This window comes from Brachyhypopomus gauderio, chromosome 4 (genome assembly GCF_052324685.1).
Source record: "Brachyhypopomus gauderio isolate BG-103 chromosome 4, BGAUD_0.2, whole genome shotgun sequence".
Taxonomy (NCBI): Eukaryota; Metazoa; Chordata; class Actinopteri; order Gymnotiformes; family Hypopomidae; genus Brachyhypopomus; species Brachyhypopomus gauderio.
The window spans coordinates 32,412,010-32,433,920 of record NC_135214.1 but is presented as its reverse complement, the minus strand read 5'-3'; the positions used below and the strand labels follow the sequence as shown (position 1 = coordinate 32,433,920).

The window sequence follows — 21,911 nt, the reverse complement described above, 5'->3', positions numbered from 1 at the left end:
TAAGGCAACATGACCTGTTCAATTATTCTGATATATGCAGACTGGTCCATGATCCCTGGTTTGGGATTGTAAGAGAAACATACCCATATCATGATGCTTTCATCCACGTGCTTGTCACGGTGACAGCTACGGACCCTTCCCTGTGGGCGTGCCGCTACGTTGTCTGCGTGTCATTATGTCCATGTTTGTATTTCCGTGGGCGTGGGTCGTCTGTGAGCGTGTTCGTGGTATCACCTGTGCCTTGTCTCGAGGTCACATGGGTCTGTGTAATTCACCTATTTAATGTGCGTTCGCGCAGTGTCTTGTACTCGTCTTTGTCTAAAGTTCATGCAAGCCTCCGCATTTGCGTGCTTTCACCGTCTGTGCTGGGCTTTGCGTATTTGTGTCATTAAACGTTTTGTGTTCATCGCAAGACGCTCGTCATGTCTCCTCCTTCCTCCAGCACGCCAGCGTCACAGTGCTTCACTGTCTTCAGAGTGAGAATTCAAATTGTCAACGGCCCTTGGACCCAAAAAGAACAATTTAACTTTCATCAGTCCATAATATGTTTCTTTATTTCTCTTTGGGCCAGGCAAATTGTATCCACTTCAGTATGTTTAATTTTTTTAACAGTGGGACTTTGTGGGGACATCTTGCTAATAGATTAGCTTCACACAGGTGTCTTCTAACTGTCACAGTACTCACAGGTAACTTGAGACTGTCTTTGATCATCCTGGAGCTGATCATTGGCTGAGCCTTTACCATTCTGGCTATTCTTCGATCCATTCGCATGGTAGTGTTGCATTTTCTTCCATGTCTCTCTGGTTTTGCTCTCCATTTTAAAGCATTGGATATCATTTTGGCCGAACAGCCTATTATTGTCTGCACAAGTTTTACCCTCTCCAACCAACTTTTTAATCAAAGTTCACTGCTCTTCAGAAATATGTCTCGAACAACCCATATTTCTCAGGCTTTTAAGGAGAAATGCATGTACAGCATGTGCTGGCTTCAACCTTAAATAAGGGGCACCTGATTCACACCTTTTTCCGCACAGAATGATTGTCCTCACTAATTAAACACCACGCTGCTATTATTTTGAACACACCCCTTTCAATTAATTATTCAAATACACAGACTCAATAGCATGTATATCACGAATGCTGAGTCTGTTGGCTTTCTAAGAATCTACTGCACCAACTAGTAAATTTGTTTGTCATGTGTTAATATAATTTATACCAAAAACAGTGATTAATCTGGTTAGTCATATTGGACTGATATTATTTTGAACACTACTGTATGTGGTTTAAATCTTCACAGCCTAATTTGTGCACCCTACTCGTTAAAAGTGGCCACTGGGGCCCTACTCGTTAAAAGTGGCACCAGCGGTGGGTGTCTCTGAGGGTGTGGCACCAGCGATGGGTGTCTCTGAGGGTGTGGCACCAGCGGTGTGCGTCCCTGGGGGTGTGGCACCAGCGGTGGTCGTCCCTGAGGGTGTGGCACCAGCGGTGGGCGTCCCTGAGGGTGTGGCACCAGCGGTGGGCGTCTCTGAGGGTGTGGCACCAGCGGTGGGCGTCCCTGAGGGTGTGGCACCAGCGGTGGGCGTCCCTGAGGGTGTGGCACCAGCGGTGGGCGTCTCTGAGGGTGTGGCACCAGCGGCTTTAATCTGCTGAGTTGGCAGTTGTCCAGACGCCCTGTGGGTTTGATTGGTTTTGAGAGGAGAGGAGAGGAGAGGAAAGGGGATGGGAGGAGAGGGGAGGGGAGGAGAGGAAAGGGGATGGGAGGAGAGGAGAGAAGAGAGGAGAGGAGAGAGGACTGGAGACTCTATTAGACGGCCTGTTTATGGTTGCTGTGGTCTCCCTTGCAGAGATGGTAATGAAATGGTTTTGATTAATCCCAGAGTTCACCAGGGACATGACAGCGGGATGGCGAAATAGCAGACCCACGAGAGGGCAGACCCACGTGGGACGGTGAGAGGGGAAACCCGAGCTCTGAAGAGAGGCAGCAGAAACACTTCAGTCTAGTCACAGAACAGTGGATTATGGGAGGCTGTAGCTCTCACACTGAGACTCTGCAGGGGTGCAGTACTGAGCTATTCATGTTCTCTCTCTCTCACACACACACACACACACACGGCCACTACAGACAGAGCAGTGGAACCTGACAAGCTCAGAGTCATACAAAAGCCCTGTGAATCAGATCAGCACTATGGTGTTGGAATGCAAACACACACACTCAAAAATGAAACATTCAAAGCTAATATATTTGCAGCATGCATATAAAGAAAACAATGGCCCTCTACATATTCTGGGCTTCACACAGGGAAGAAACACCAAGCAGAACTGAGCACGACTGAGGCCTGTTTCCTGCTGCTCTCCGTACGTGTACGAGTGGTCTTCCTCGTCCTCGTCTGTTCCTTGTCCTCTCCGCCTCCCTCCTCCTGCGCTCATTCTTGCTTTAAAAAGGACGTTGTCTCCTCTGTCCGCACCACTCCTGTCCCCTCCCTCCCTCCCTCCCTCCCTCCCACTCTTTTTCCCGTTTCTCTGCTTTTGCTTGCTGGCTGTCTCAGCGAGGAGCGCTATGTGAGTGGGATGTAATGTGTAGCTACAGGTCACGCCAGAGAGCAAAGCACCGTGAACACACGTGCACAGACGGCCTCGCTGATTCACACTCAACACAAATGTATACACACACACACATACACATGGATGCTGTAAAGAAGAAAGGAGGTCTAAATCCCATTTTTGCCCACCATGCCACAGTCCTACACCGTCTTTTCACCCTTCTCCACCCACTCCCCCCTCTGCTTCCTCCACCAACCCCAGACCCTCACCATTCACATAGCCAGATAATGGTGACGAATGACAGGCCCAACAGTCTCTAAGCATGAACAAGGATTTCACTTCCAGACACAGAATTTTCCAACATGCCGAGCACTGGAGTATGAGACCCAGTCAAAGTAATCTCAGGATACAATACAGGATTTTCTACCAAAATGAGGTATTACAGCATTACAGATTAATAACAACACAGAAACATTATTCCCAGCAGTCAGCCATCAAATAAATTGTATGTAAGCAAAAATGACCTTTCAGACACTTGCTCTTGATCGCCATGACAGTGGAATACTCCTGCCGTGCTCAACAAGGGGCATTAACTGTAATTTAGCTGGATTATGAAAGGCTTTCAGTAGAGTTGGAGATTATTTATGTCCTGAAATGGCAAAGCAATCACATGCTGACCTATGAGAGAGAGAGAGAGAGAGAGAGAGAGAGAGAGAGAGAGAGAGAAATGGCAGGGAGTAAATGAGGCAACACACATCGACACACTGAGGGAAAGAGACAGAGAGAACAGGAGGATATGGGTGCTTTATACACACTGCTAGAATAATCTCATGTACATAATAATACTCTGTGTGACTGCATTACCAGTCAACTGCTTTCTGGGCAAAGCTGCAAAAATGCAGAACCGGTCCTGGTTGAGCGACGGTCACGGAGTGAAAGGCTCATGAATCTGGATTTCCTTACTGAAGAGCGCCTACTGGTGGCGCACCGAGGAACTCTCTCAGCGTTACCGTAATTAAGCCAAGGTCAAGCACGCCTGTCCAACAGTTGGTGTTTCATTTAATTAAGGCCACGTGCACAGTCTTTTTTTGTTTGCTGCATGTTCACTCTTCAAATGCCTAGAAACTGGTGCGCACTGTAACATCAACATAAATATAAACAGATAAATAGAGTTTTACTCTACTTTGCATGCAGTTTATTTACTGCAAAACCACATGTTTTCACAATTTCTGAACAATGATTTTACCCTTAGTTGATTTAAGAGAAAGCAGCAGTATTGAGATATCCAGGGAATATGTTTGTGTGTTGGCCTAACGTGGTGCACAGATGCTCTGCTCTCCTGGCTCCTCTACTGCACCATGGTGAGCTTCCAGGAGAGAGCAAGCTGGTGCTCACTCTAGTGCACGCTGGTGCTCACTCTAGTGCATGCCAGAGCTGTGACTCACTCTGGGGCTCCACTGCTCTGCTTCTGTCTCACACACACATACGCACGCACGCACGCACACACACACACACACACACACACACATGCACACACGCACACACATTCTCCCCATCTCTCTGTCTCTCACTCTCTCTCAGACACTTTCTCTCTGTCTCTCACTCTCTCTCTCACAGATACTTTCTGTCTCTCTCTCTCTCTCTTCCTCTCTCATGCACACACACACACACAAACATACAGGGACACATGCTCCTTTTCTCTTAGACATACATGCACACAGTTGAACACACACACACACACACACACACACACACACACACACACACACACACACACACACACACACACACACTCTTTCTCTCTCTAGTCCTACTTTTCAGGTAAGGTTTCCCTATTCAGCAATCATATGGTGAATAGAAACCAGAGAAATTAGGAGTCACTTTTGACTTCTAAATGACATACTGTATAAAAATGCATAATGCCGTAACACTAAAAGCACTAAACATGTCATGTTAGTGTGACAATTTTGACTTCATATGAATTTAACATTTCTGAACTAAAAATGTCATACCTTCAAACCTGGTAGTTTGAATAATTTCTGTAATTACACTGCCTTCAGCTTACCTATGTTGGAAATGTTAGTGGTCAGCCTTACTACTGGCCACTAAAAAGACTATTTTGTTTTATAGACGTCGCACTGTTTCTCCCCTGAGCATTAAGGTTGAATGGTACGGTCTTACTTGCTTGAATGGAATTTGGGTCAGACCACTGTATGCCAGTTCTAGTTTATTAGGGGGAACACATTGTCTTCTTAATATCCATATCTGATTTTGGTGTCCAGTACCATCTGACGAAGCAATCAAAGTTAAAAGATAAAACCACCAAGTTATCTCGAAAATGCAGACTTTGCACACGAATCCTAATATTTGCTACGACGCGATCACGTCCATCTCCACCTCTCTAATCGGGAGTGAGTGACTCCGGATCTATTCGCGGCCACACCGCCGGTCCCTTCCACTCCGGATTTGGCCAAGAAAAGAACAGCTGCTCTACCGTTTGAACAGGTTCGGAGAAACACGAGTGGGACATGCTGTCGGCCGGAGCGGACCCGGCGCTGTAGGAGCCATGGCCGAGGACTACTGGGAACACACGGTGGCTCCGGGATATTGTTAAGATTACAAGGGCACGCGAGATCTCGCGCTCTCCGGTAAGCGCCGCCGATCAGTTTGGCGTTGAGTAAACCCGACAGGCTCGGGCATCCGAACTATGTGGCACATGTTTTATATTGAGAGAGAGAGACGATGTTAAGCCCCGTCACGGACACTGTCGGTACCGTCGGTGCTGCTCGGTAATCTAATACACAGTCATCCGGACCGAGCCTCGCGCCACCGGGTCCGTCGGTGTTAAATATTGATCGTCGCTAGGAGACATAATCCCACTTGGGGATTAAGGGACAAATGAGCGGGGCCCGCAAACACTCCGGGCTGTCGGAACCGACTGCTGCCGTCAGCCGTTAACGGGTTAATTCTCGTTTACGAGTTAGCTGGCGTGCTAACGTGAGTCGTTAACAAAAGCTTGCTAAGGAGCGCGAATCTATTAAAACAGCCTTCATAGCGGAAACGAACGAGCGGTTTGGACTGAAATCATACGTTTGTTAGGTTCGACCGATCCGGTTCCGTTAAAACGTTGTTTCTGCATCTCACGTCCGGTGTCCTGCTTGGTAATAACAAGATGGACAGCGCGCGCAGGTAACGTGACCCCCCCGTGCAACACGAGCCCAAACTTGGCCGGCGGGGCTGGACGCGTTCACGTGAGTTTACGTCAATGTGATGAGTGCGTTTCTGCATGCGTTCAATACACGAGCATTGAGGAGTCCCGCACCAGTCAACATCTTCCTCACACCTGCGTGTGTGCTACACTCCATGGTGCAGCTTTTAACATCCCAGAGCTGTGGAAAGATCGTGGAGATCGGATAATAAATTCGTCAGCAGGTGCAAACGGTTCAGTCCCTGGATGTGTTCACGTGTCTTGTGTCGTGCAGGCCTCCACGGACACATCACACGTGATACGTAGGTGGCCGATAAGTTATGGTAAAAAATCAACTCTTAACTCTTGTACCCGTTTGATGAGACTGTGGTATGTTGACCAATTATAAACATGAAAAGACATGATGGCAGATTGTCTGGGCTAATGGTGCACGGAAGTGGTCTCTCACTCATTTATTACAGGCTCTTATGACTAGAAGGTGTGTGAAAGGCAGGGCTTTTAACTTGAGTTGTGTCTGAATTAGGGGATAAAGAGGAAGAGATGTGGTGATGGTTGGCGCAATACCTTTAGAGCTTATTTATTACATCATTCTGGAGTGATGGCTGGAGAATCTGACATCCAAACTATTGAACTATCCAATTATTGAAAGAAAAAAATGTCTAAAATAAATCTCTCCTCTCAGCTCCAACACTGTGTGTGTGTTTAAGAACTGATAGCTACGTATTCAGCACGTATGCCAGAGTATTGGTTGTTTTGAAAAGTACTTTCGCACGCGTGTGTGTGTGTGCATGTGATTGCAGTATGGATTAGACTTCAAATCTAGGCAGGAAAGCAGGGTTTTCATGCACAGAATGAGATGCCATTATTGTGACACACAATTACCCACATTTGTGAGCTCTGGGTGAAATTGGAAAGGACTTATGTAACCCCACGCGGTGTACAGCAGGGACACTCCACAGTCTTTGAGAGCTGCTTTTCTATGCAGTGCTACTGATGCAGTAGTCTGTTAACCAATTGTTCAGTAAGAAATCCGTTCATTTGACTGCTGGGTCGCGAGTTGAAATAAGTGGCCGGCATGAACCCCAGGGTCTGGATTATGGATCCTACTCCAGAGCAGGGCACTCGACAGGCTCTTTGGGCTGGTTAAAATATTAGATTTAAGCATATATTCCACTCCTACACGTTATGAGTACATATGGGATATATTCAGAACGTAGCCCATATTGAGGACATCACCCAGCTGAAGGAGGTTGTTAGCAATGCTGTCTAATGTGCTGGCTAACGCAGCGGCCCTGCCGATCACGTCGGCGTGTGCTAATGAGAATGTGAACATGCTGGTGCACGAGTTGAGGTCTGCGTGAAGCTGTTTTGGGCCGGGCTTTGCAGGAGGGGAATTGCGCAAGGTCACGTTTAACGCTGACCCCTTCCGTTCTGGCTCAGGCTGTTGTGGAAACTGCGGGTCAGCCAGGCACCCCGTGGCCATTGAGGTCTGTTAGCTAGTGGGAAAGTGGAAGTTCAGCAGTTCCTCAGAGCTGTGGAAGGAAACCACCAGTCTAGATCTGGGTTCGACTGTTTGGCCTGTTCTCATAATGTAAGAGTTGGTAGTAATGATTATGATGATGATGATGATGATCAAATGTGAATTTTCTTATGGGACCCTTCATAGAACTTCCAGCAGGTGCAATGAGTGTGTTGTAATCAAACCCTTATCTGAACCCAGAAAGAAGAAGATATCCATATAACATCATTAAAAATGAATGCCTTCTGTGTGATTCCACGTGATGAAGTAGGTCAGAATACTGTAATAAACCAGTTGTCACAGTTAGCAGCAATACGTGGGGTGGAGGGGGCGAGGGTAGGGGCGATGTGGAGGGGGCGAGGGTAGGGGCGGAGTGGAGGGGGCGAGGGTAGGGGCGGAGTGGAGGGGGCGAGGGTAGGGGCGGAGTGGAGGGGACGAGGGTAGGGGCGGAGTGGAGGGGACGAGGGTAGGGGCGAAGTGGAGGGGGCGAGGGTAGGGGCGGAGTGGAGGGGGCGAGGGTAGGGGCGGAGTGGAGGGGGCGAGGGTAGGGGCGGAGTGGAGGGGGCGAGGGTAGGGGCGGTGTGGAGGGGGCGAGGGTAAGGGGCGGTGTGGAGGGGGCGAGGGTAGGGGCGGTGTGGAGGGGGCGAGGGTAGGGGCGGAGTGGAGGGGGCGAGGGTAGGGGCGGAGTGGAGGGGGCGAGGGTAGGGGCGAGGGTAGGGGCGGTGTGGAGGGGGCGAGGGTAGGGGCGGAGTGGAGGGGGCGAGGGTAGGGGCGGAGTGGAGGGGGCGAGGGTAGGGGCGGAGTGGAGGGGGCGAGGGTAGGGGCGGAGTGGAGGGGGCGAGGGTAGGGGCGGTGTGGAGGGGGCGAGGGTAGGGGCGGTGTGGAGGGGGCGAGGGTAGGGGCGGTGTGGAGGGGGCGAGGGTAGGGGCGGTGTGGAGGGGGCGAGGGTAGGGGCGGAGTGGAGGGGGCGAGGGTAGGGGCGGTGTGGAGGGGGCGAGGGTAGGGGCGGAGTGGAGGGGGCGAGGGTAGGGGCGGTGTGGAGGGGGGCGAGGGTAGGGGCGGAGTGGAGGGGGCGAGGGTAGGGGCGGAGTGGAGGGGGCGAGGGTAGGGGCGGTGTGGAGGGGGCGAGGGTAAGGGGCGGTGTGGAGGGGGCGAGGGTAGGGGCGGTGTGGAGGGGGCGAGGGTAGGGGCGGAGTGGAGGGGGCGAGGGTAGGGGCGGAGTGGAGGGGGCGAGGGTAGGGGCGAGGGTAGGGGCGGTGTGGAGGGGGCGAGGGTAGGGGCGGAGTGGAGGGGGCGAGGGTAGGGGCGGAGTGGAGGGGGCGAGGGTAGGGGCGGAGTGGAGGGGGCGAGGGTAGGGGCGGTGTGGAGGGGGCGAGGGTAGGGGCGGTGTGGAGGGGGCGAGGGTAGGGGCGGTGTGGAGGGGGCGAGGGTAGGGGCGGAGTGGAGGGGGCGAGGGTAGGGGCGGTGTGGAGGGGGCGAGGGTAGGGGCGGAGTGGAGGGGGCGAGGGTAGGGGCGGTGTGGAGGGGGGCGAGGGTAGGGGCGGTGTGGAGGGGGGCGAGGGTAGGGGCGGAGTGGAGGGGGCGAGGGTAGGGGCGGTGTGGAGGGGGCGAGGGTAAGGGGCGGTGTGGAGGGGGCGAGGGTAGGGGCGGTGTGGAGGGGGCGAGGGTAGGGGCGGAGTGGAGGGGGCGAGGGTAGGGGCGGTGTGGAGGGGGCGAGGGTAGGGGCGGTGTGGAGGGGGCGAGGGTAGGGGCGGTGTGGAGGGGGGCGAGGGTAGGGGCGGTGTGGAGGGGGCGAGGGTAGGGGCGGTGTGGAGGGGGCGAGGGTAGGGGCGGAGTGGAGGGGGCGAGGGTAGGGGCGGTGTGGAGGGGGCGAGGGTAGGGGCGGTGTGGAGGGGGCGAGGGTAGGGGCGGTGTGGAGGGGGCGAGGGTAGGGGCGGTGTGGAGGGGGGCGAGGGTAGGGGCGGTGTGGAGGGGGGCGAGGGTAGGGGCGGTGTGGAGGGGGCGAGGGTAGGGGCGGTGTGGAGGGGGCGAGGGTAGGGGCGGTGTGGAGGGGGGCGAGGGTAGGGGCGGTGTGGAGGGGGCGAGGGTAGGGGCGGAGTGGAGGGGGCGAGGGTAGGGGCGGTGTGGAGGGGGCGAGGGTAGGGGCGGTGTGGAGGGGGCGAGGGTAGGGGTGGAGTTGAGGGTAGGGGCGTTTTTGGGTCAACTGATATGGGGACTACCTCAGAGGCAGTACTACTGCACCACTAATGAAGTGAATGTGTAGAGAGATAAATATTAGATGTAATCAAGGTCCTCACATATACAGCTGCTCGAGGAATGTTTGATCAGTGAAGTTGCTGATCTGCGGTGTGTTCAGTAATGCAGAACGCCACCGGTCCATATTCAGAAAGGCCACCAACTCTGTTGTCGGTGGAATATTGCTCCACTCACAAGGAGAGCTGCACACAAAGCCTTCTGTGCTACTTATTACAAAGTAAGAGTCCTTGGCAATACAGAACACACTGCTGGACCGAAGCTGGGACCTTCTGCAGTCATGGTCATTTGTCAAATGCGTGGCTTCCCAAATGTCTCCTGAAGGACACCAGTGCATTTAGGCCACAGTTGGTCTGTGCTCAGGGAGTGTTGGTCTGTGGTCAGGGAGCGTTGGTCTGTGGTCAGGGAGTGTTGGTCTGTGGTCAGGGAGTGTTGGTCTGTGGTCAGGGAGTGTTGGTCTGTGCTCAGGGAGTGTTGGTCTGTTGTCCTCTGTGCTTACTCATCAGGAATCTGCATCTGGATGTCAGCAAAATTACTTTGCAACAGCGTCCGTTGTGAAAAGCACAACAGGTCTACTTTTATTTGCACGGTGTGAATAATTATGTAGATGTGCACGGGCTCAAGGAGCCTGTTCTAGATCAGTGATGATAAATGATTGACGTGGGTTTATGGCTGGAGGGGAGGGAGACACGGGCCTGCAGGGTTTCTGGGTGTATGGCTGGAGGCGAGGGAGACCACGGGCCTGCAGGGTTTCTGGGTTTATGGCTGGAGGGGAGGGAGACCACGGGCCTGCAGGGTTTCTGGGTGTATGGCTGGAGGGGAGGGAGACACGGGCCTGCAGGGTTTCTGGGTGTATGGCTGGAGGGGAGGGAGACCACGGGCCTGCAGGGTTTCTGGGTGTATGGCTGGAGGGGAGGGAGACCACAGGCCTGCAGGGTTTCTGGGTTTATGGCTGGAGGCGAGGGAGACCACGGGCCTGCAGGGTTTCTCTGGACATGTCGTATTTCTGCAGATGTTCATGCCCGTGTGCCTCTTGAGCTCACCCATATTGGAGCAACATCAATGCTTCCTGGAGGTGACAACCTGAGCTCACAAAAAGAAGGCAGCACAATGTCCCTTGGGAAGTGGTGGACAATGAGTCCTTCTTAAACATCTACACTTCTGGGAAATTAACTCTCAAGATGGTGGCTAAGTTATTATTTTGCATTTTGAATATGCTTGCGTCTTCAACTTGTCGGAGACGCCGGGGGAACGGTTTCAGTCCTAATAAACCTAGTCTCAGAGGGCTCTAAATGCTTAATCACCACCGCTAGTCAGGTTTAGTTTAAGACTAGGCTTAGTCTGTGAGCTGGAAAACAGCCCTTAGACATGTTGCTGCTTGCTGTTTTTAAACTTGTGGTGTGCTGTTATCTTTAGTCCCTTGATCTCTGTTTTGATTTGTAGCCCACTGGCATCTGTTTATGGTTGATGTAGATCAGAAAGGCTTGTAATGGATGTTATCTTGAGTAAACGATGCTCCACATATCATGGTAATTGCCGTTGGCTTTTTACGGGGGCTGAAAATACTGCCAAGTATTTAAGCATTTCAAAAGCGTGTGCAGGTCTTGGGTTTCTGCTCTGGACTTCCGCTGCCGTGCAGTGGAGGCAACAAATTCCACTTTCACCATTTCAGCTATGTCAAATATTTTTAGCATCCCTCATTTTAGCTGTTTGCATTTGCCTTCACCTGAAATGTGTTGCTTCATTGAGAGAAATTAAACACAGATTACCTGAACCAAAGTAAAAATAGACCCTGAACCATGTTCAGGTCAACCCACGTGCTTCCCGGTAGATTTATTTAGTTTTTCATTGTACTAAATGCTCGTTCTGTCTTAAAACTTTTTAAAACTTGGGATAGATCTTCAGCTAAACATGGTCATGTTTTAATTGCAGTATAAACGAGAGTCCTGGCTGAAGTGTTTAACCTCGTAGACTTAGGTCGAAAACCTCAGAGCCTGTTCAGCTGAGACCTGTTTAACGTGTTTTGGCCTTTTTTCATATTCACGTGAAAATATAGTGCCAGCGGGAATTAACTAGCAGACCCATCCATCAATCCTCTGTCCGGCAGCATAGGACAGGACCGGTTTGTATGTCCTAGATCTTGTGTGCATAGTAAATATGGTTTAAACCCCATTCCTGTGTGTGGACAAACTTACTTTTTTTTGTGGGTCAGAGGGTGTTACTTGTCTTGCCAAAGCATGTGATTAATGTTGGGTAAAACACAAACAACAACAAATACAATTCTACAGCCTTCTGCCTGTCTGGCACATCTAGACAAGTCTCCTGAAGAGAGAGTGGGTTTGCTCTCCAAACCACTCAAGTTTTTTTAGATTGATTCTTTGATGACCTTTAGCCTTTGAAATTGCGTGTTCGTGCAGGCGGTGTAAAGTTCACCTCTCCAGTTCACCTCATAAGGGAAGCTCGGATGCTCAAGGGTGTCCGCGTCCGCTTCGTTAATAAGTTACATTTTCTTTTGGGAAAATGTGTGATGGCACACATTGCTAATTGCTTCTTAACTGAGCAACTAGAGGCTGTGTAAAAGTAGTGTTTACATGAGGAGCTAGCTACGAAAATCAATCAACTGCATGAATGTCCATGGATAATAAAAAATTTCCACGCTAACATCATTACACAGCAGCCATGATGGCGAGGCAACGTACAGATGTGTATGGAGGCGGTTTTTTTAATTTATCGGTCTCATCAGCACAGTCAGCGGTCGATGCTGAAAATCTCAACGTGGCATTTAATCGGCCGACTGAGTCCTCAGCCGACCACTATCCACTAACGCTAATAACATTTACGCCCACGCGGTTATCCCGCTGTCTCAGATGTGCTAACGACTTTATTTGAAAGCCAAAGTAATATTTCCCTCAAGAGAGACTGTCCATATTGGGTGTTGTAATATTAAAGGAATTTTCAACAAAAAGTCGAATGTTTGATGACCTGAAACAGACAGTGTGTTGAACATTTATGTAACATCAACTTCATGACTGGAAGCGTGTGTGTGTATCGGGCAGGGTGACCGAACAGTGGCTGCCCCTCCACCCACCTCATCGCGGGCCCCCCCTCCCCCGCTGATGGACCGCATGAGGAAGATCAAGCGCCAGCTGTCGCTGACACTGCGGGGGGGTAACAGCGGAGACAAGAACCTGAACGACACCATCGCTTCTCAGGATGCAGGAACGCACAGCGACTCGGGTACGGTAGCTACGCAGCCGTCGCCATCGACTCTGCAGGAGTATCGTGCACTTATCTCCAGCCCTCTCCTTTTTTTGGTTTAGTAACTCTACGCCTACAGTGTGCTGCATCTTTTCATAACGGCTGAAAACTGACTCTGGAAAAACACTGTACATTAACACATCTCAACTCCAGCATGGTGCTGCAACTCACATCCCAGCTCTGAGCTCGTATTCATAACAGCTAGTAACTGATTCCTGTACAGTATCGTGTTTTCTCTCATCTCAGCCTCCAACACAATGTAATTCGGTTAAAACTTCAACTCTCACTCATCCCAGTACAATGCACTCTCAACTCACCCCATGATGGCTTGTGATGACTAATGACTGCTAAAAAATACCCCCAAAACTTCTCCAGTACAGACCATGTATTATCCCATCTTGACCCTCGCATGAAACTGCAAACTAATCACAAACTCTTCACCTGTAGTGTAAAACAACTCATCCCGACTCCACACCAATAACGTACCACAGCTCACCCGTACTCTACGCCTAGTGATCTCTTGTGACTCAGGCAAGGCCGGCCATGAGCTGGTCCGTTTCAGTCTGCCTCTAGTGCACGTGTGTGCAGAGAAATACTTATTAGTGCACAGTGATGATTTAGATAGAACATTCGGGCAAAATGACAGTGTAAAGCAGTTGTGCCCTATCTGCAGAGGGATTCAGAACTGTATAGATTACTGATCAGCGATTATTACTGGCCTTTGAAATAGGATCCCTGCTTTGAAATAGGATCCCTGCTGTCTGCTGCACTGTGGGAGGCTGCCCGCGGAGAGACCTTGTCTTGCTGAGTCCACGTTTCGTTTGACTTATTAAAACACACACGTCTGCTTGCTGCCTCGTTTGACGGCGTCTAACTGAGTGAGATGGGCATGCCGTGACAGAACCATAAATACTCAAACAACTTCTAGTGTGTGTGTGTGTGTGTGTGTGAGAGAGAGATAGATCTCCTGCCTGCCATTTTTATTTCGACCAATCAGCATGTTTTCTCCAGCATGGCTTCTTTGCTTGTGCCCATGTGGAGTGTTCAGGCATCGGCCCAAATGCTGGGTGTTCTGTGGATTTATCAGCCTAAATAGTGGGAAACACGTTCCTCTTGCACTTGCTGAGGAATTCCTGCTCTTCTATCCTGTGTGAAGCAACGGGAACGCGTCCGTGCCGCATGGCACTAAAAGTTACTGACGAGGCAAAATAGGTTTGAACTGAATTCAAATAGGTTTGAAACCTATTTGAACTGAATAGGTTTGGAGTATAATCGCATATCCCCCGAGTTTGGCATCGCCGGCTTGATACGTACTAACTCACTAACGCTGTAGGTGTTCCGTGTAAATTGACCTTGAGTTCATTAATGAATTCAGTAAAATTACATGCATGCAATCAGAGTGTGTTTTCCCTGTTGATTTCTTTGATTTTAATTTGCTTTTCCCTGTCTTTTCTTGTTTCCTCTTTCTTGACGTGTCCTCCGTCTCCCTCTGTCTACGTCTCTGTGTCTCTGTGACCTTTTGGCCTTTTGACCTTCCCTGGTGATCTCCATGGATCCTGGCCATCATTCATTCATTTTACTTTTGACGTTTTGGTGCTGCTAAAATTTAATTTGTCTGGTATTGTGTAACATCTCACAACACCTCCATCATCACCCCCTCTCACTACACCTCCATCATCACCCCCTCTCACTACACCTCCATCACCACCCACTCTCACTACACCTCCATCACCACCCACTCTCACTACACCTCCATCACCACCCACTCTCACTACACCTCCATCACCTACACCTCCATCACCACCACCTCTCACTACACCTCCATCACCACCACCTCTCACTACACCTCCATCACCACCACCTCTCACTACACCTCCATCACCACCCACTCTCACTACACCTCCATCACCACCCACTCTCACTACACCTCCATCACCACCCACTCTCACTACACCTCCATCACCACCCACTCTCACTACACCTCCATCACCACCACCTCTCACTACACCTCCATCACCACCCACTCTCACTACACCTCCATCACCACCCACTCTCACTACACCTCCATCACCACCACCTCTCACTACACCTCCATCACCACCACCTCTCACTACACCTCCATCACCACCACCTCTCACTACACCTCCATCACCACCCACTCTCACTACACCTCCATCACCTACACCTCCATCACCACCACCTCTCACTACACCTCCATCACCACCCACTCTCACTACACCTCCATCACCACCCACTCTCACTACACCTCCATCACCACCACCTCTCACTACACCTCCATCACCACCCACTCTCACTACACCTCCATCACCTACACCTCCATCACCACCACCTCTCACTACACCTCCATCACCTACACCTCCATCACCACCACCTCTCACTACACCTCCATCACCACCCACTCTCACTACACCTCCATCACCACCGCGGCGTCTCCTGCTTGCTTTCTGTCCTCCCTTTTTCTCTTTTTTCCTTTTCTTTTTTCTTTCTCTATCTTTTTTCATCTAATCTAACTCACTCATACACTCTTCTTCATCTCATCTTTCTTTTATGATTTAATTTCTGCTTCCCAAATTATGTTCTGTGTGTGTGTGTGTGTGTGTGTGTGTGTGTGTGTCTGTGTGCCACCCCCTCTGGCCGGCTCCCTGTGTGTGTGCGTGTGTGTGTGTGTGTGTGTGCCACCCCCTCTGGCCTGCTCCCTGTGTGTGTGTGTGTGTGTGTGTGTGTGTGTGTGTGTGTGTGTGCCACCCCCTCTGGCCTGCTCCCTGTGTGCTCCTCTCCTCTCCCTCTCTCAGAGGCTATGCCAGGTGGGGGTGTTGCCACATTGAGGGGTTCAGTGCGAGGAGCAGGCGGCTCCTTCAGCATGAACTCACTCCTGCATCACTACAGCAGCGCCATGCACCGACCTCGCAGTCTGGGCCGCAGCCTCAGCTCCTATCTGAACCATACCACACGCCTGGGTACACACACACACACGCACACACACACACCACACGCCTGGGTACACACACACGCACACACACACACAGTTGGGTACACACACACACATACCACACACACACACACATACCACACGACTGGGTACACAGACACACACACACGCACGCCTGGGTATGCACATACACACGCCTGGGTACACACACGCGCGCCTGGGTATACACACACGCCTGGGTACATGCACACACACACACACCCACCCATACCACACACCTGGATACACACACACACACACACACACCCATACCGTGTGTGTGTGTGTGTGTGTGTGTGTGTGTGTATGTGTGTGTGTGTATGGGGGTGTGTGTGTGAGATTCAGAACACTTTTTGGGTTTTCAGACAGTGCAAGCAGTTATGCCATTCTGGTGTGTTATAGAGCCATCTAATTGCTGTGAAGATCAGGCCTTTCAAAAGGACACACACATTTGTTCATATGAAAGTTCAGGACAGGATGAGATATGTGTTATGTATGTTTTTATATAACAAAGACCACATGGAGCTCTTGCAGAGAGCACTTTACTTTCTCAGGACTGCTCTGGTCATCCTGACAAGGTAGGTGTCTTCTCTGTTTTACACGCTGGTCATCTAAATAGTCAGGACTTTTGTCATGACAATTCACACCATGCATGCACACACACACACACTTTTTTCTGTTAGATTTCGGGCAACTAAAAGAACACTTATGAACGCACACGTTCTCCTAGTCTGTGTTCGTATGACCTGTAGTCAGAGCTGGCTAGGAGCACATCACTGTGGAGTAGAGAAGAAACAGATAAACCAGTGAGCAAAAGTGCCACTATATATATATATGTGTGTGTGTGTGTGTGTGTGTCCGTCCACATAGAGATAGTCCACGAAGACGTAAAAATGGGCTCGGATGGGGAGAGTGACCAGGCGTCTGCAACTTCCTCTGATGAGGTGCACAGTCCCGTACGCCTCCGACTCCGCAACAACCCTGGACGCAAAATCTCCACCGAGGTACCTGAGCTCCTCACACACACACACTCACACACACACACACCCACTCCTAAGCTTTCCCAGGTTGCTTCACGGCCCGGATTGGTTCTGTTTCTTCATTGTTTGCGATTTGTTTAGCGCCAGGTGCTAAAGAGTTCAGATTGATTTGTAGCACTTCTACACTGGAGTGAAACTGGTTTTCTTGATGAGGCGCTCCTGCGTGTGTGTGTGTGTGTGTGTGTGTGTGTGTGTGTGTGTGTGTGTGTGTGTGTGTGTGTGTGTGCATGCATGCGTGTGTTCTCCACCCCCTTTCAGGACATAAACAAGCGTCTCTCTCTCCCCGCTGACATCCGCCTTCCGGACGGCTACCTGGAAAAGTTCAGCATGAACAGCCCCCTGTTTGACAAACCCCTCAGCAGGCGGCTACGCCGTGTCTCTCTGGTAACAGCCGCTGCATTGTGGGAAGGCTGCAATTGGCCGGGAAGCTCACAGTGCATGATAGTTTTCCTCATTTGCATGTGGGTGTTACAGAGCCCAAAACTGTAATAGTTTCCAAGCAGAGTATTGTGCAGCCTGAATTTGACCCAGAGTGCAGAGTAAGCGCGGCTGATGACTGTTTGTTCGTTCAGAACGGCACAGTGTTGCATTAACAATTAATGAGCCTTATATTAGTGTTAGTACTGATGATTCTCCATCTTTTTTCTGTCATGCACTTTCTCTCCTCTCTCACTCTCTCTCTCTCTCTCTCCATTCTTCTCAGTCTTTGCTTTGTCTCCATGTCTTTGTCTGTCTCTCTCCGGGTCAAATGAGAGAGTACTCGGAGCATCATTATCAGCAGTTGCAGCCATTGTCAGTGCTTTGGCTGGGGATACCCCGACACCCAGAAGAGGTCCTCTCAGTCCACTGTCTCCCTGCTGAGATAAACACACTCCTCACAGTGCAGTCCATTACGCTTGTAGGTTAGGACTCAAACTGTGGTGTACAGAGGGACGTGGGATCAGGAATGACAAACACGGCCCTGGTCTGTGTAAAGGGATAAGTGGTGAATGCCAAACATACTCTGTGCTCTGAGTGAAATGAGCCTCTGGTGCATGTAGAGGTGATTACGGAGAAGGTGACAGCTGCACTCTAGTTTTGGACAGAATTATGTCATTGCTGGTGCTTTGAAAACGGTTTATAATTTGAGGTTAGTGTGTGCACTGCAGAGCAAGACCATTACAACAGCAAAAAAATGAGCATTACATATGTACAATCAGTATTTTTGATGTTTATCCAAAATGCCAAGTTATGATTCGTCAGGCTAAACTCATAGTGTGAACAGAGTGTTTAGTTAATACAGTAAGGCATGCGCTGTATGTCGGTGGTGTAAGGTGTGGTGGACTTGGGGTCCTGGATCTGGAATAACGGTTCTGATGTGTTTGCAGTCAGAGATTGGGTTCGGGAAGCTGGAGACCTACGTGAAACTGGATAAACTAGGAGAGGTAAAGTGTTCATTAAATCTTGAGTGTTTGTCTCTCAAAGTTTAAGTCTGTCATGCTGCTTTTTATCTCAATTGCATGTATGTTTGCAAATGTGCGTAACTGCCTTTCAGGGCACGTATGCTACCGTCTATAAAGGTCGCAGCAAGCTTACCGATAACCTGGTGGCTCTGAAAGAGATCCGCTTGGAGCACGAGGAAGGAGCCCCCTGCACGGCTATCAGGGAAGGTGAGTCACTACCCACAATCCAAAGTGCACAGACAGGAACGCCGTCCTGGGTCACGGCAGCCAACCACATTGAAACGACACGTGTTTCTGTGGTCTGTGCATCACCTTTCCTCCATCTCAGTGTCCCTGCTGAAGGATCTGAAACACGCCAACATCGTGACCCTGCACGACATCATCCACACCCAGAAGTCTCTGACGCTCGTGTTTGAGTATCTGGTGAGTTGTGTACACACACACAGTCAAAGACCCATTTGAACACTTCTCAGTGTCCTGAGAATATCATTTTTAGAGTCCAGGTCGGTATTTGTGGTGTTATCCTGGCAGTATGGTTCTTTGAAGCATAACAGCAGAGTGGCAGTATGGTTAGTTCCTTCTCCTTCTGGGCATTCTGCTTCTGACGCTGTGTTTCTGGTGCTCAGGATAAAGACCTGAAACAGTACCTAGACGACTGTGGGAACAGCATCCATGTACACAACGTTAAGGTGAGCATCCCTGCAAACACAGTTGTGGACTGCACACGCGCGCGCACACACACACACACACACGGTGTGTTCATATCAGTCCTAGGCAGAAGGACATTTAGAAGCCTAAATATTTTTTGAAAGGATTAACTGTTTTTACATAGCACTTTTATCAAGAGACATTGACGTAAAGCAGAATTACAGGAATGAAGTCTAGATACCAAAGGTGAGCATGGCGAGGACAATCTCCCAGGGTGAGATAACGGAGGAACCGTAGGAGGAACCGTAGGAGCTGCAAGACGCAGAACCGACCCACTCCTCCTGGGGTGACACTGGACATCTGAATTCATCAACATCATAATAGATAGGAACAGATAAGCAATACATCAGAAGATACTGATAGTCTAATATTAGTAAATTACTATAGCCTGAGGAAGTTTGGAATTTATGAAAAACATAAAGGTTCATGCTATGATATAATATTATACGTAGAAGCATGCAATTTGTGATTTCCTCATCTCACAATTTATTTGAAAACAAAGCCAACAGTGGTGGATATACCCCAGCTAAAATATCAATGTCACGTGGCCTTGGGCATCAATCACAGCTTGACAACGAGGTCTCGTGCTGTTCACAAGTCGATTTATTCTCTGCTGAGGCAGGAACTCACTCTTCTTGAATGATGGCCCTCAGGTCTGAGGTTCTGTGCCTCTACACCACTGATCTCGTAGGTCTGACTTGCCTCTCTTAAATGCGTCTGCAGTTGTGTGGCATTCATCATCCGGTTACCGCGGGGCACCGTTAACAATGAATCGGTCATGGGACGTGTGTGGGACGTGGACAAAGGACGTCCACTTCTACGCCTTTCTGTGACTCTTCCAGTCTCTCTGCATCTCTGTTGCAACTTGCCAATGACACTGTAAGCTCAGTGGCCACTTCCGCCTGAGAACATCCTGTTGGAAGCCTCGCAGTGGAGAGGTTCTGTAGATCAGTTGTGAGGTGTCGTCTTGGTCTCAAGATGTCAAAAATATGAACAGCTTGATGAGGAGGACTGTTTAGATACCAATTCTAATTCAACCAGGAAATGTATCGGTCGATTCATGGATCAAACAATTGCCGTTAAGCTCTTGTTAGAGAACAGCAAGTTATGCAAAACGTACTGAAACACTGAACTGTTGCATTCAAAAGTTTAAAGATGATCACATTAAGTTCACCAATAAAGGTGGACAGCATTGCATCCGAAAGCCAAATATCCCTAACTTTGTGAGGTGTGTGTGTGTGTGTGTGTGTGTGTGTGTGTGTGTGTGTGTGTGTATTGTACCTTTGAAGACAGAATGAACAAGTACTGGACCGTAGATGCTAGTGTGTTTTCAGATAAGAAAGGACAGGACCATATTTCACCTTGTAATTAACTGCCAGGGTTTTAAATGCGATGTTGCGTGACTGTAGTGGTGAGTCCCGCGGCAGAGGAGTGATGTTTGAACCGTGCAGCCGTCTTCTGGATCAGCCGAGAGTGTCTGGTGGTGTAGCAAGCGACTGAGGAAGAAAGAAAACGGTCACGTTTGCCTGGCTGGGATTCAGTTTTAGATCATGGGCAGTTCTTCAAGATGAGGTGTCAGACAAGCATGCCGAGATCCAAGCTGAGATTTTAGTATCTGTGGAGCAAAAAAAGACGTGGGGTTGAGTATCATCAATGTAGTAGTGATGGGGGAGAAACCGTGTCGAGGATACAACTTGAACGCAGCAAACGTAGAAAGAAAAGAGGTCCAAGTGTTGCTCCTTGCTGTACGCCTGCGGAGAGCCTGCAAGCAGAATATGACGATCCTCATTAAGAGCTGCTGGTCAGAAGCTCCTGTCATCAGAAGTCTGTGGTTGGGGTTTTTGTTTCAGAAATGGGAGTTACTGTGGTGGTCATGACACCAGGCAGGTGGGTGGAGGGAAGGGGATAATGCACCTTACACCGCGTTGGGTGACGGGACGTGTGTGCAGGTTAATGCTGTCTGGCACTGCCATCATATCCGCCAAGGGAGTGTGCACACAGAAATCTCGCCCAGAGAGACAGAACAGTGTGTTAAATATGCAGAGTCCATGGTCCCATATGCTTTTAATAAAAATATCATGGTGTGAGCATGGACTCCCCCAGGTGTAGTGGTAGCTGCTTAGTTAAAGGTGAGAGTAGCAGAAGGCACACGGGCAGGAGGGACACCCCCCCCCCCCCCCCCCCCAGAGACAGCAGCCGCTCTGCAGTTAACCACCACTGCCACACCTGATTGATCATGAGGGTCAAAGGGCAACACCACCTACGGTTTCATTTTCCGTGCCCTTTGTCTAGCCAAAGGCCTGATTAAACAAGTAGGTTTTCAGCCAACACTTAAAGACGGATATTGTGTCTGAGTTACGCACATTTACCAGGAGGTTGTTTCATAGCTGGAGGGCTTTATGAAAACCCCTGTTGTAGTTTTCATAGCTTCGGGCAACACTAAGACGCCGGCACCCTGTAATCGGAGCCGTCATGATGGATCCCAGTGGAAGAGGGTTGGTAAGGTACTATGGGGCACAATCATTTGTAGCCTGACAGATCTGTGCATTGTTTAGTGGCGGTATATTTCTTCTTGTTTTCCTAAATAGGCTGCTCTAGTGTCATTGTCCACATGAACACCCAACGAAAGACTAGTCAGTAGTTACATCGAGGTTTATTTACAGCTGCACTACAAGTCAGTGAGTAGCCATCAAGACTGAGACTGTATCCTGATTAGCTTCTTTCTGGCTGCTTTTTACAGGCAGTGAACGTACTTCTGTTTTGAGTTAACTAACAGGAAATTGCATCCAGTGTTTAAGGTCTCTTACATACTCAAGTTTATAAAGAGGTTTTCTGCAAGAGACTTGTGGCATCAATATTTTACTTTTGTTCACACGGGGTTCTCTGTTCACATTGTCTGTTCACATAATGGTTCTCTCATTTTTCTGAGTCCACTTCTGACAGCTTTTCTCATT

General features: G+C 49.8%; 1 protein-coding gene across 2 annotated transcripts in view; it reads left to right on the top strand.

Moving 5' to 3' along the window:
- The first annotated feature begins 4,249 nt into the window (after positions 1–4,249).
- cdk16 (cyclin dependent kinase 16) overlaps positions 4,250–21,911 on the top strand; it is a 29,689-nt gene continuing 12,027 nt past the window's right edge. The window contains exons 1-10 of one of the 2 annotated variants that reach the window (XM_077004046.1): positions 4,250–4,361; positions 5,046–5,188; positions 12,577–12,757; positions 15,592–15,756; positions 16,638–16,771; positions 17,066–17,191; positions 18,175–18,231; positions 18,342–18,456; positions 18,578–18,672; positions 18,876–18,938. In XM_077004046.1, coding sequence (XP_076860161.1) covers positions 12,637–12,757; positions 15,592–15,756; positions 16,638–16,771; positions 17,066–17,191; positions 18,175–18,231; positions 18,342–18,456; positions 18,578–18,672; positions 18,876–18,938 — 876 coding nt within the window. In that variant the 5' untranslated portion in view covers positions 4,250–4,361; positions 5,046–5,188; positions 12,577–12,636. Of the gene's footprint in view, positions 4,362–4,846; positions 5,189–12,576; positions 12,758–15,591; positions 15,757–16,637; positions 16,772–17,065; positions 17,192–18,174; positions 18,232–18,341; positions 18,457–18,577; positions 18,673–18,875; positions 18,939–21,911 lie in introns of those variants that run through there. The other variant, XM_077004047.1, reaches the window with a different exon arrangement.